Consider the following 15,051-nt stretch of genomic DNA (forward strand, 5'->3'; position numbering starts at 1 on the left):
CCCATTGCTTTTCACCCTAGTATGGGAATATTACTTATAAATTGTTAGGCCCTAAGATGGTAGCTTGGCAATGAGGATATTGGTATGGGAACTAAATAAAAGAGCTTCTATGAAAATTTATGAGGAACAGATGATGCATAAGATTAGGAGCACCTTTCTAGTCATAAAGTCTGGCTACTGCTTCCTTGTTTTCACAAAGTAAGAGATATTGAGTGACTGATGTTAATTGCTTATTCTTTTATCATATGTATATTACCTCTGTGCTCAAAACTTGAAAGTGGTCAAGTTCTCAGTTCAAAATCAGAAAACCTAAACCCATTAGTATTACCCAGAACTATGCAAATTATGCATAGTTCACAATAATAATTTTATAATCAACATAATAATTTTTAAATGAATAATCCACATTATTTGTTCTTATGTTTGTATATTTTTAGAATAGTGATACTCAGTTACATAAGTTTTTAACATGTTGATAAGTGTAACATCTAATAATAATAGCTAACATTTATTAAGTATTTACTACTTTGTAGTGCTAGATAATTTATATGCATTATCTTATTTAATCCTCAACAGTAATCTGGTAAGGTAGATGCTATCATTATCTTCATTTTTCTAGTTAAAGGAAATGGTGATTTAAAAAGCAGAGCCATCAGTGCCCCCACAGAAGTCATAGCATAGTTAAATGGATAATTGAGAAGAGTTTAATAAGCAACAATAGTGTTTACAAAGGTTTGGGCAGATTTTAGGGCAAGCAACAAGACACAATGCGGTGCCCTGGGATTAGTAATACTGGGATCATTAATACTCCTAGTCATAATGGGGTAAATGGAGGAAAGTGCTACTGGAATCCAGAGAAGAGCCATAAACAAGTATCATCTGACAGTGGCTATGACCTAGCCAACCTGTGGTAACCTAGTAGAAAAGGAACCACAGGTATAAACCAGACCTTACTCTCCTCTAACCTTTCAGTTTCCTGGTAGTGTCTTCCCAGTTGGCTGAACCCAACTAGAAACTAGAAAGCACAGAATAACTTGTTGATTCTATCTATACAGGTCAGCTTAGAGCAGTGAGGATGAAGAAGGGTGGAGAATCTGACAGGAAAATGGAAAATATATACGAATTAAATATTATTAAGTGGCAGAGCCAGTAATGTGAATGGCAAACACTTTGCTCCTTAACTACAATGCTAGATTGCCTCTCCTAAAAAGAGAACTTTCGTGAAATATTATTTGACCAGGGAAAATATTTTAAATCTAAAGGTTTCTATCCTATCCCAAATTGTTGAATATATTTATATCTAACAGTAAGTGAGACTAAATATATGACAGCTAGGCAGCAAGAATGCCCAAAAAAATAGTGTAGGTATTGATTTCAATGGTGTTGCTATTTTCAGAATATTAAACCATCCTTGTTTTTCTTGTTCAGATTCCAGACTCCATCATTTCTCGTGGTGTTCAGGTGCTCCCACGAGACACAGCTTCCCTCAGCACTACTCCTTCAGAATCGCCTCGTGCTCAGGCTACATCTCGTCTTTCTACAGCTTCCTGCCCAACACCAAAAGTAAGTACAGTTCCTTGGCACCTTAAACCTGTTCTACTATACAAATCTGGAAAAAGTAACCAATATTTCCCTCTGCTTGTCAAGGTTGGATTGCATGCAAGATAATGCAATGAAAAATGAATGGACTATAAGATAATTACTATTGTTTCACAGATAGTCATATTAGGCCAACAATAGGATAATGGAAATTTCATACAAAATGTTTACTCCTACCTCACAGCTATAGGTATCACTTTCTGTAGCTCCTGTTTTTTTGTTTTAGACTTATTTTTTTAGCATACTCATCAGTATAAATGTGAAGTTATTTGTTTATGCAAAGGATGAATGCATTTCTGCCCAATAAACAGTAATATTAACAGAATCTAAAAATGTCACCTAAGGGATTTTTTTTTTTTTTAACTTCTCTAGGTTGGGGTAGCTCCCTGCTCTAGTATCATGCCAAATTTTTTCAAACACATTCAACTTGGAATGTTGCTGCCTAATGTTTGGAAACAAATCTAAATTGATTAGAAAGAAAGTTTTAATGCCAACCTTTGGGGAAGGAAGGAAGTTTTTTAGTATTTATTTCTTATGATTTTTCCCAAGTATTGAATCATATGTGGGAGGAAAAAAGGATTAGACATTTATTTGTTGCCTCACATCTTCATGTATATGATAAATTAAGTAGCAGACTTAATAGTGGTTGTAACTACTTTCTTCTGGAATGTCCCTTTCCTGGTTAAGTTAGTCATTTGTGCTTTTAAGTTTTCTATATGATGGATCCAATATTGGCATCAAAAAATTAATGGTAACATTCCTTCTTATTTAATAAGATATGGTGTTAGTTATTAGCTGTACACTAAATTTATTCAAGAGATCTGCAGGTAATTTTTCAAAGTGTGGCTTTTTCTTTGTCATCAGATTTAGAACTTATATACTGTCTTCCTCAATTCCAACTTTTACATGAGTTTTAAGAATGTTATAACTGGACTTAACTAGACATGATCTCAAGCAATTCTTCATATGTGTAGTGCAGTTGCTTTTACAATGGTACAACCTTCTCAGCAAAGTCCTCCCAGTGTTACTGCTACATATCATTCCTTTTAGATTTGTGTCAATATAACCAATATTAATTTTATAGTTTAAAAAATATATGGCTCTAAATCTTCAATGAAGGAAAACTATTGGAACATTCTAGACATAAAATATATGTTAATGCTAGTCAGGTGCCTGTCAGCTACATACATCTTCAACTGATTGAAAACATGGAGTTCTTGGACTTGAATTGATTAGAAGAATCTCATTCATGTCTTTTAAATTTTCAAAGCAAAAGAATTTGTTGTTTTCATTAAATCCCAACTGTCCGAGGTACGCACATTTCTAAAGCCTGGTAATAAAGCTGGAAGTTAAGTCTGCTATAAATGTTTAGTCATTCACCAAATATTTAGACCAAAAATATTGGGAAAATGGAGCTATTCAAGATGCAATATTCTTTTCCTTGATAATATACTGTGAATATAAATATCTAAGCTAAATTTAATTAAACATAGTAGTTTTTGAGCCTTTTTAAAACTTCGTGAACATCTTAATTACAAAAGGAATATTAAATGCAATTCTAAAACTTGGCATTCCAAATTTACTAAAGTGAAATCCTAAAAATAAAAACATTAACATCTATTAAGTTAATTTGCTCATTACAAAACTTTAGGAGAACATATAGCTTGTCTTAATATTTTTTCCTTAGTTACCACTTAGATGAAATAACAATGAATTAAATAAAATCGTGTATTTGAATATCTCTTTTTTCTAGGATTTTTTTTTCTGTATGTTTATCTAGGAATAAGATTCTTGCTTGTCCTTTTAGGTAATTTTTACCTGTACCAGAATATATACCTCAAAAATAAAATTAGTACTTCAGTGTAATTTTAAAATTAAACTTCCAACGGCTGAATCAGAACACTAACATAATAAAAAACTAGTTTGAATATTGATTTTTTTAAAAGGTAGTGAAGAAAGTCAAATTTATGTATTGAAGATCTCAAATTATAAGACTGCTTAATTAAAACTAAACTAGATATTATTTATGCTTTTATATCAATGACAGATATAATATCTGCCCTTATGGAGTTTACAGTTTAGTTGATGGTATCTTAAAATAAGTAGGTAGATAAACATAAATTATTCTAATAATTATAATTTTACCAAACTTAATAATTATAAATTGAAATTCATGCTAAGCAAAAGAAAAAGTAGTACTGGTAGAAAATAAAAGGGAAACCTTACAGAGGTAGGATTATCAGAGAAGTCCTCTCTGAGGAGAACATTTCACCAGGGAATGAAGGATGAATAAAAACAAAAGCTTTTGTGTTGCGTAGAGGTTTTGAGAATTATATTCAACAATAATGACCACTTTAAACACAGTTGTCACCAGCCAGTTATCACCAGTCAAGAACTCTCAGACTAAAACTTCATTACTACATGAAAAGTCTAATTCAGTGACTTCAAAATCCAACTTCAGATGTCAGCTTCTTTTTATTTATAAAAAAATTTTTTGCCATTGCCTACTGAATAAAATTGCAAGGCCAGGATTTAAATCTGTCTATTCTAGGTGAATTGTTTATTTTAATTTTCAGTATAAAAATCTAGGGAAGAAAAGTCTGAATGTTAGGCTTCTAATTTAAGATACAGGTAAAGGGTGATATTGTTAACTATATTAAAGAATAATAAGGGAAGAAACTCATTTTGACAGTAAAGTAAAGGAGTCAATTCATTTTGATTTTGAATGTATTCAATCTGAGATAAATATATGAGACATTGCAGGAATGATATCCAGCATAAAATTATAGTACTAGTGAGTTTGACATTTTTACTTTTACTTCATCTTGGTTCTGATATTTATAATTTAGTACCTAATAGTGTTAGCTAAACTCCATAGAAATCCCTCTTCATGTTTCATATTAGACATGCAGTCTGTTATGTGCAGAAATATCTGTGCAAATATATTTTCTTTACATCAGAAATACAATATGGTCTTGAAAGATCAGCAGTAAAAGAATACTTAACTTGATAATAGAAGACATGGATTCAAATGCTGGTGTCTCTGCTTAATAACTACACTTTTCTGAGCTTTGTGTCTTTAAAGAAATGCAGTCCTTACCTTCCCAACAGAGTTATTAATTTATTAAATAGTTTGCCTAATGCTGGGAAAGCAGTGGTGAGCAGCACACATTGTTCGTACCATTACAAACAGACAAAATAGGCAACTACAAATTATAATAAAGTATAAGTGCCATGATTTATCACCAGGAGTACAGAATTCTCTGGGAATAACCATCAAGAACCACTTTCCTGGGCAGCCCAGGTAGCTCAGCGTTTTAGCGCCGTCTTTGGCTCAGGGCCTGATCCTGGAGACCCAGGATCGAGTCCCATATCAGGCTCCCTGCATGGAGCCTGCTTCTCCCTCTGCCTGTGTCTCTGCCTCTCTCTCTTCTCTCTCTCTGTCTCTCATGAATAAATAAATAAAATCTTTAAAAAAAAAAAAAAAAAAAAAAGAACCACTTTCCCTCTATAGCTTTTTGTCATTGAGGCAGTATTTAAGCTAAAAGACTTCCTGTTCATTTACTGCCATGCATCTATTTTTTTAAGTCATCAAGTGTAATAGTAAATACTATTTTGGTTTCACATTTTATATCTTTACTACAATATAATATTCTAGATTGTCCTTTTACTCTTTAAGATTACCAGCTATAGTGAGAACAAGATCTATAAAATTTACCATTTGGATTTCCTTTTTAATACACAATCTAGTGAAGACAACCAATTTTTCTAAACAATTCTTTATTAAATGACATTGTCACCAATGATATTTATTTGTTGTACTGAAATGACATAATATTTTATTGGATGTGGAAAAGTCATTTCTTTTTTATACCAGTTCTTTTAATGAAATCTGACTGAAATGACAAATGAATTTTACTTCACTTGCTATATGACACTGTTAAGTATCTTTTAAGAACAAACTTGAAATTTTAGTCTTTCATTGCCCTAAGTAAAAGAATGGCTTAAGCAAAAAAGACAAATAGTTATATAGATTCCATTTAAATAATAGTGGGCAATATCTAGAAGACTCAAATTCTAACACAGTGATAATCTCCCAAAAATGATTTGCTAAAAGAATAATTCTTTAACAGATCAATTCTCTTGAAAAGTGAGCATGATTCACAACTTAAATGAATGCTAATTTTTCAATTATGAAAGGCATCAGCGTCTCTATTTGAAATTAAGAGGCATGGGGTAGAGAATGACCAGAGCAAAAAAAAAAAAAAATCAAACTTTCAGTCAATTCATCATTCTCAATAGATGTTGTTAAAATAGGAAATAATTTCTAAAGACTTTAATTATCTTTTTATTAATTAAGCATCCTGTTTGGCTTAAAAAATAAATGTACTCTCTTGTCACATATTTATGTATCTTAAAGATTAGAATAGAATTTTGTAGCCAAACAAACTAGCAAGTTTTCTTCTTAGGAAGAAAATATAAATACTATCCATCTAAAACTAAAGGTTATGAAATGATTAAAAACTATATGTATTGAAATATCTTAATATACTAATGTATAATCTTAATTAAAACAAAATGCAGAGTTAAGACTTCACTCTATGTTTTCTATTATTTTCCTTTGAGCAAATGAGTTTAGATTACTCTGGGTAAAGAAGAAATGATTTTCAAAGTTTTTTTTAATGTCTTATGTCTGAAAAGCAGTGTGATTTCCTTTACATAATCATTTGATTTTTTTTCTCAGTCATGTTAGTTTGTACAAACTATTCCACACTGTCATCATTTTCCTTTGTGAACACCACAGTGATTATATGATATGGTTAGTTCATTGGTTCTAAATCTGAGGGTCCCAAGTCTCTGGAGAATCTTATGAAGTTGTTAAAATTCTAGCCTAAATCAAAATACTAGGTGAAGCTTGCAGATTGCTTTCCCCTATTTTGAAAAGCCTAGACAAAATCTACTTTTTGCATACTACTTTAAATATTAAGTTACTTTTGCTTTTGTCTGAAATTATATCATCATTGGTATACCAACATCTGTTCAACTGTTAATGACATTATAGAAATTTATGGGTTTTATATGTAGAGTCAACAAGTATCAAAATGTTTAGAAAGCACAGAATTAGTGACATCAATAGTACATTCTCTGGACATAAAAATAAAAGTTTTCTTTTGTGCAAGGTTAATTGCCCCATGTGGGCAATAATATTCTCAATAATATGGGTCAAATCCAAAATTCTCACACTTAACAGTCTCAAGAGCACTTAAAAATTAGGAATCCAAATAGTTTCTGTTTTTGTGGGTTATGTCTAGCAATATTTCCTGTACTAGAAATTAAAACTGAGAATTTTTTTTTAAACTGAGAATTTTTAAATATTTTTATTTGCTTCAAAATAAGAATAATAAAGCCTTTATATGTTAACATAAACAACATTGTAATGAAAATAATATTTTCTGGGATCCCTGGGTGGCGCAGCGGTTTAGCGCCTGCCTTTGGCCCAGGGCGCGATCCTGGAGACCCCGGATCGAGTCCCACGTCGGGCTCCCGGTGCATGGGGCCTGCTTCTCCCTCTGCCTATGTCTCTGCCTCTCTCTCTCTCTCTCTCTCTCTTTCTCTCTCTCTGTGTGACTATCATAAATAAATAAAAATTTTTTAAAAATCTTAAAAAAAAAAGAAAATAATATTTTCCAAAACAAAAAAAAAAGGTGGAAAAGGATGGCATTGTTTTATATCTTTCAAATATATTTTGATGTCTACTTTAATAGAAGACAGCTGAATTCTCACATCTGCTTCTGTACTTTAATCTGTTGTGATATGTTTTGCTTGAAGAATATTTAAAAAATTCAGTTTCACACAATTATGTAGTCAGAAAAGAAAGGACTAGTGTTTTCACATAATCATGGATATTCTTTTGACACTACACCAAAAATTTACAATTGATAGTTTGTTAAAAGTTAATTTTAACTAACTAGTTAAAAGTATGAAATATAAAACCCCCTCAAAGACTATACTATGCTCTGATATGTTAAAATTTGTTGGTCCATTTTGAACATTGAATAGATCTTATACCTGGACATGGTTTTGGAATGTATCTGTTGGTCACTGAGAAAATATAAGTTCTTCCAAATGTTGACATTTTTCATTATATTATACCAAAAACTTGTCTTTGTTTTTTAACCACCACACTGATCAAAAAAAAGCATTGGAAGCATTGGAAGCTCTCAAACTCATGGTGATGTATGTTTCCCACAATTCTAATTTTTGCTTAAAAGCTAGAATTTTATCCTTGTGGGGGAAGAAAGGCAACAAATCCTATCTGTTTTCCTTCAGTTGGCAGGCTCATTTCATTCAGTTTTGAGAAAATTTCTACCAAACATCTAAGTCTGGATAATCATAGTTTGTCATTCTTTCATTCCTTCAAGTAAATAAAAATAGTGTTCTGTGCAAAACCTGGCTAGTTCAGCTTACATCTCCATTGCAGAAGTACTTTTCCTTGAGGCAACCATCATCCTCTGGTATGCAGTGGAAATATTTTATTCATACTTTCCATTTTGTCATACTCAAGGAACATGTTTAAACTAGCATTTACTGTTTCATTGAAGACAATGTCAAATGAAACTAGCTTTTCTTTTTTGAAACTGTTAGTTTTTGTTTTTTTTTTAACTATTAGTACATAGTAGTGAAAAATACAATGATTATTCATACTGTTTGGATCCACTATCTTGATTTGCACTAAGATGCCAACCCACCATTGCTTTTGTACCATCAGTGCAAATGTCAGTACAGTGAAAAAGGAAAATAATGTCTTAGTACTATTGTTAAAATAATTTGGCCTTGTGGATCCCTGAAGAGGATCCTTCATAGGTCCATGGGCCATACTTAAAGGGTCACTAGTACAATAAAATGAGTAAACTGGCTTGTTTCTTGAAAATATCCTAGGTCAAAATTACATATGCTGAATAGTATCTTCCATTGAGACAATGTTATGGTGGTATTCTCAGTCCAAGATTGTATCCTTTATGTAAATGACCACCAGTACTATGCTTAAACTTACAAATGATTCACCTGACTCTGTGATCCAGATTAATTCTAGGGCAAGAAACAGAGTTTCTCCTCCCAGATTAAAAATGAGAGAAGACTTTCACCCTTAAAGTTGCACTTCTAAGCCACTGCTGTGAAAGGCATCCCAGACCCCTCTTCTCTGGCTGCCGGGGGTCCGGGGACTGTGATGTCCCTCAGCCACACAGAGCCAATCCCTCACTCAGCCTGGGAATGAGCCTTTGCAGCAGAACAGGCCTGGCTCCCTCTGGTTGCCAGGTCTAGCCTGTACCCCATGGTGGGCCACACTCGCTGGCACCAGCCACCTCCTTTGTAAGAGGGTTTGGGCAGCTTTTAACAAAGGTGGTGTGGGAGGTGCCTGAATGGCTCTTATATTAGGAATATAATTGGAAATGGCTCTCTTTTTTTTTAAATTAGCTTAGAACACTTAATCTTAGTGAGACTTTAAATAAAAATAGAAATTTTCAGCTTTTCCTTGAAAAATCAGATTGACAATATTGGGCTAATACTGACATATATAAATACTCACCTGGCATTCTGTATACTCACCAAGCTCTTTTATTTTTCATTAAATGCCTAACTCCTGTAAACATAATTCTCATTCATTATTGCCTACTTTCTCCTCTGTAACAGGTATGTTTTGCTATTTAATCTGGCTTTATAGCAAAACAGATTTTCAAGGCTTCAAATAAAGGAAGGTTCTCATACTCTTTTAGCGAGAAAGGTACTACATACTATGGTAAAGTATTTCGTATTTTGATAAAACTGGAATTCGATAATTACAATATGTTTTAGCTATTAATTTTGAATTTACAAATTATTTTAAATGGTTATTCTGTGACATTCTGCTAAGTATGCAGGATTATACATTAATTTCTGTTTCTTCATTCATCTAATTAAGTGTCCCCTCTGCATTTATATGTCATGAAAATTGAAAATGGAATTCCCCTGATCCTTTTCTAATTATTCAGTGTTCACAGAATTATGTTCATCATTGAAGCTGAGTATAACTTAACTGTCAAGTGTATAATTGCCATCCTGAAATCTGAGCTTGCAAATGAATATTGATTAGTTTGAGAAGATTTAGGTAACCAGAAATGATTAGCTATGGAGTTAACAGTTTTACAGCTTAGATAGTCTGAAAGTGGCATGGTCTTTTTTAATTTATTTCATTTTTTAAAAAGCAATATATATGCTCATTTTACAGCAAAAAAAAAGAAAAGAGTTCCTGTATGACTACCCTTAATAAATAGCAACATCTAAATTTTGCTATGTATTATTCTGTTATTTTTTTCTATAAATTCAAATATTTTATATAAATGGATAATAATGGGAAGGCAATGATTAAGGGCTCAGATACTGGAGTCTGACAGACCTGGTGAGGAATATCAGCTTTATCACTTATTAAATGTGTGGCTCTCAGAAAGTTACTTACGTTTATAATTTACTTATCTTTAAATGAAAGATAATACTATTTACCTCATAGAGTTTTTAAGATTTAAATTTTAAAATGCAAATAGCTTATCATAGTCTGTGAAACATAGAAAGTACTCAATAAAGTTTAGCTATTATTATTAAACTATATAATACTTTAACCTATTTTAATCATTTAGTAATATGAACATCTTCCTATGTCATGAACTTTACATTTTTAAAAATTATCTTTTGCAACATTATTATTTATTGTTTAGCATTCTACTTTGTAGATGTAAGCCTCATTTTTTTTTTTTTTTTGCCAACCTCTACTTGGATATTTTAGGTGTTTCCTACTTCCCAGTTAAAAACAATGGTGTAATAATCTTCCAGAAGTTAAATATTTTAGTCTTTTCTTAATTAAACTTAGTAGCTTGTATTTTCTACCTCTGAAAGTGTATGCAGAACTTTTAGGCTTTTGATTCCTATAATTTATATGGATATCAAAACCAGATTATTTTTGCATATTCATGAATTCAGTTTAATGATATTATGGAAGAAGCAAGTTTAGCATTTGCATTTGACTGATTTACTGGCAGACATTTATTTTTTTTTTTTTAATTTATTTTTTATTGGTGTTCAATTTATTAACATACAGAATAACCCCCAGTGCCCGTCACCCATTCACTCCCACCCCCCGCCCTCCTCCCCTTCCACCACCCCTAGTTCGTTTCCCAGAGTTAGCAGTCTTTACGTTCTGTCTCCCTTTCTGATATTTCCCACACATTTCTTCCCCCTTCCCTTATATTCCCTTTCACTATTATTTATATTCCCCAAATGAATGAGAACATATAATGTTTGTCCTTCTCCGACTGACTTACTTCACTCAGCATAATACCCTCCAGTTCCATCCACGTTGAAGCAAATGGTGGGTATTTGTCATTTCTAATAGCTGAGTAATATTCCATTGTATACATAGACCACATCTTCTTTATCCATTCATCTTTGGATGGACACCGAGGCTCCTTCCACAGTTTGGCTATCGTGGCCATTGCTGCTATAAACATCGGGGTGCAGGTGTCCCGGTGTTTCATTGCATTTGTATCTTTGGGGTAAATCCCCAACAGTGCAATTGCTGGGTCGTAGGGCAGGTCTATTTTTAACTGTTTGAGGAACCTCCACACAGTTTTCCAGAGTGGCTGCACCAGTTCACATTCCCACCAACAGTGTATGAGGGTTCCCTTTTCTCCGCATCCTCTCCAACATTTGTTGTTTCCTGCCTTGTTAATTTTCCCCATTCTCACTGGTGTGAGGTGGTATCTCATTGTGGTTTTGATTTGTATTTCCCTGATGGCAAGTGATGCAGAGCATTTTCTCATGTGCGTGTTGGCCATGTCTATGTCTTCCTCTGTGAGATTTCTGTTCATGTCTTTTGCCCATTTCATGATTGGATTGTTTGTTTCTTTGGTGTTGAGTTTAAGAAGTTCTTTATAGATCTTGGAAACTAGCCCTTTATCTGATACGTCATTTGCAAATATCTTCTCCCATTCTGTAGGTTGTCTTTGAGTTTTGTTGACTGTATCCTTTGCTGTGCAAAAGCTTCTTATCTTGATGAAGTCCCAATAGTTCATTTTTGCTTTTCTTTCTTTTGCCTTCGTGGATGTATCTTGCAAGAAGTTACTATGGCCGAGTTCAAAAAGGGTGTTGCCTGTGTTCTTCTCTAGGATTCTGATGGAATCTTGTCTCACATTTAGATCTTTCATCCATTTTGAGTTTATCTTTGTGTATGGTGAAAGAGAGTGGTCTAGTTTCATTCTTCTGCATGTGGATGTCCAATTTTCCCAGCACCATTTATTGAAAAGACTTTCTTCCAATGGATAGTCTTTCCTCCTTTATCGAATATTAGTTGCCCATAAAGTTCAGGGTCCACTTCTGGATTCTCTATTCTGTTCCACTGATCTATATGTCTGTTTTTGTGCCAGTACCACACTGTCTTGATGACCACAGCTTTGTAGTACAACCTGAAATCTGGCATTGTGATGCCCCCAGATATGGTTTTCTTTTTTAAAATTCCCCTGGCTATTCGGGGTCTTTTCTGATTCCACACAAATCTTAAAATAATTTGTTCTAACTCTCTGAAGAAAGTCCATGGTATTTTGATAGGGATTGCATTAAACGTGTATATTGCCCTGGGTAACATTGACATTTTCACAATATTAATTCTGCCAATCCATGAGCATGGAATATTTTTCCATCTCTTTGTGTCTTCCTCAATTTCTTTCAGAAGTGTTCTATAGTTTTGAGGGTATAGATCCTTTACATCTTTGGTGAGGTTTATTCCTATGTATCTTATGCTTTTGGGTGCAATTGTAAATGGGATTGACTCCTTAATTTCTCTTTCTTCAGTCTCATTGTTAGTGTATAGAAATGCCACTGACTTCTGGGCATTGATTTTGTATCCTGCCACGCTACCGAATTGCTGTATGAGTTCTAGCAATCTTGGGGTGGAGACTTTTGGGTTTTCTATGTAGAGTATCATGTCATCGGCGAAGAGGGAGAGTTTGACTTCTTCTTTGCCCATTTGAATGCCTTTAATGTCTTTTTGTTGTCTGATTGCTGAGGCTAGGACTTCCCAGACATTTAAAAATTATGAATCCTTTGGGATGCCTGGGTGACTCAGTGGTTGGGTGCCTGCCTTCAGCTCAGATCATTGATCCTGGGATCTGGGATCGAGTCCCGCATCAGGCTCCCTGCGAGGAGCCTGTGTCTCTGCCTCTCTCTCTCAGTATCTTGTCTCCTCCCTGTGAGGAGCCTGTGTGTGTCTCTGCCTCTCTCTCTCAGTATCTTGTCTCTCATGAATTCATAAATAAATCTTTAAAAAAATAAAAAATAAAAATTATGGATCTGAAATTGTTTGAAAATTTCATGACATTGAGTATGTAATTGCACTGTGAGGCACTAAATATTGAGTATCAGCCCTAGTCTGCCACCTTATAACTTTTTGAGAACAAATGGACCTCAGTTTCTATTTCTGTAATGCCCTGGTATTAAATTAATTAGCTTCTAAAGTCCCCTGTAGGCCTATAATCCCATTCCTTTGAAATAAATTTCTCCACTGACTGAACAAATATGATCATTCTTGTTAGCCCTTTTCTCTGATGTTATATTAATATCTAGTTAATATAAAATAATTTACATTTATTAATCACAGCTTTTGCATTCCATGCTGCTACATAAAGTTAGAGATTATCAACAGGAAATGTTCTAACCTCATTTAAGGTCTTTCTCATTCAGATCAAGCTTATGTCTTTTAAATGGAATATTGGTTTCTCTTGGTAACCACTGGAGTTCTGTTCAAGTTATAAGAAGATAGGAAAGTAAGAACTGTAGAAATACAAAGAATAGTGAAATTAAGGATACTACCTTTCAGTTCCATTTAATTGCTTTGCTCTCTTTAAACTTACTTTTAATTGTTTTAGGCATGTTTTGTGCAAAAAGCAGCTGAACGGAGATAACCTGTGTCATCATTATTTTCGTAGCTGATTTTGGAATTGATTACATAGATCCAGGATTCAAATCCATGTAATTAACTGCTGTGTCTCATTTAGGACTTCAATACAGAGCATATCCCAAACTAAAATAATCTCTAGTTTTTATATTGTAAAATGATATATAATCTAAAATTGGTCATATGTTTTCTTGCCCAAAAATTCATGATTACCTGCTCTCCCTACTCATTTTACTTACATTAAAAACAAAACAATACATTAGTTCAGAAATTTATTCAGTGAATCTTTTTTAGTGCAATATATGTCAAATACTATGCTAGGTGTTGGGAATACAGCAGTAGATAGACATATTAGCCTTGCTCTCAAGGACCTTATAGAAGAGCTGATGTGAAAAAAAAAAAAAATTATACAACAAAAAAGATCAGATAAAGAGCCCAGAGGAGCTCTTCTAATCTCAGGAAAAAATAAAATAAAATAACTAAAGAGCAGAACAGCCATTTTATGAAAAGAAATAAATTTGGCAAAGAAATGTCAGAAAACATGTACCCTCTCACTAGAAATCTATTTAATATTTAAAACAATGCAAATTGTGCAATCTAATTGATAACCATTTTTAAATTATAATCTCTATGCTATAATAAGCAGTGAGATGAGTATTCCTATTGACACTAGTAGGAATATAAATCTGTGTGACCTTTCAAGTGAACATTATGTATAAGGATATATATACATGTATATTCTTAAGATTCTTCTTACATTTTAATCAATCATAGTTTCCAGAAATTTATTTTTGTAAATTATAAAAGAAGCTATCAAAGACTTATGTACAGGATTATTTATCATAGCATTATTAATATTTATAAAAAATTAGAACCAACCTTAATATCTATGGTTAAATAACTTATACATACATATATGAGTTTTTTATATAACCCAAAAAATCACATTTTTTGCAAAATTTAATGACATGGGAAGATGCTCAAAATAAAATAATGTGGTTAGAAAAATAGAAAACAGTACCACATAAGGATATAATTGCAAGTTATTTTATAATCTATATTATTTTTTAAACCAGAAAAAGAAAATTTTTCATTATTTAAATAGGGTCTGGTAATGACAGAGATGTCTTTTGCCTGCTTTTCAGATTTATAACAAATCTTCATAAAGCCAACTATTTATTTTTTATAACTGTGTTTATACCCAAGCAATTTATATCTAGGCTAAGCCATTCTATTCTTAATCTTGCTGGGTAGAAAATTATATCATATTTCAGTGGAAGTTTGAAAATAAATTTTCTTCTGTTTCATACACAAATAATAAATAATTCTTAATAACATACACTATACTACTTAAAAGTTATTTCAAAGTGCCTAATAACTCTTTTATATCACACCATTTATGGACTTCATAATTTCTTTTTAGAGAGTTAAGAAATTTGGAAAAAAAGAACATGGATTACATTAATAAGCTC

At 32.7% G+C, this 15,051-nt stretch overlaps 1 protein-coding gene across 16 annotated transcripts in view; it reads left to right on the forward strand.

The window, feature by feature from the left end:
- Positions 1-15,051, forward strand: part of GPHN (gephyrin) — a 634,768-nt gene that overhangs the window by 424,357 nt on the left and 195,360 nt on the right. For all 16 annotated transcript variants that reach the window (XM_025444205.3, XM_025444210.3, XM_025444207.3 and 13 more), the window contains one exon: positions 1,429-1,563. In XM_025444205.3, the coding sequence (XP_025299990.1) occupies positions 1,429-1,563 (135 nt within the window). The remainder of the gene's footprint in view (positions 1-1,428; positions 1,564-15,051) is intronic.

Source organism: Canis lupus, chromosome 8 (genome assembly GCF_003254725.2).
Source record: "Canis lupus dingo isolate Sandy chromosome 8, ASM325472v2, whole genome shotgun sequence".
NCBI lineage: Eukaryota > Metazoa > Chordata > Mammalia > Carnivora > Canidae > Canis > Canis lupus.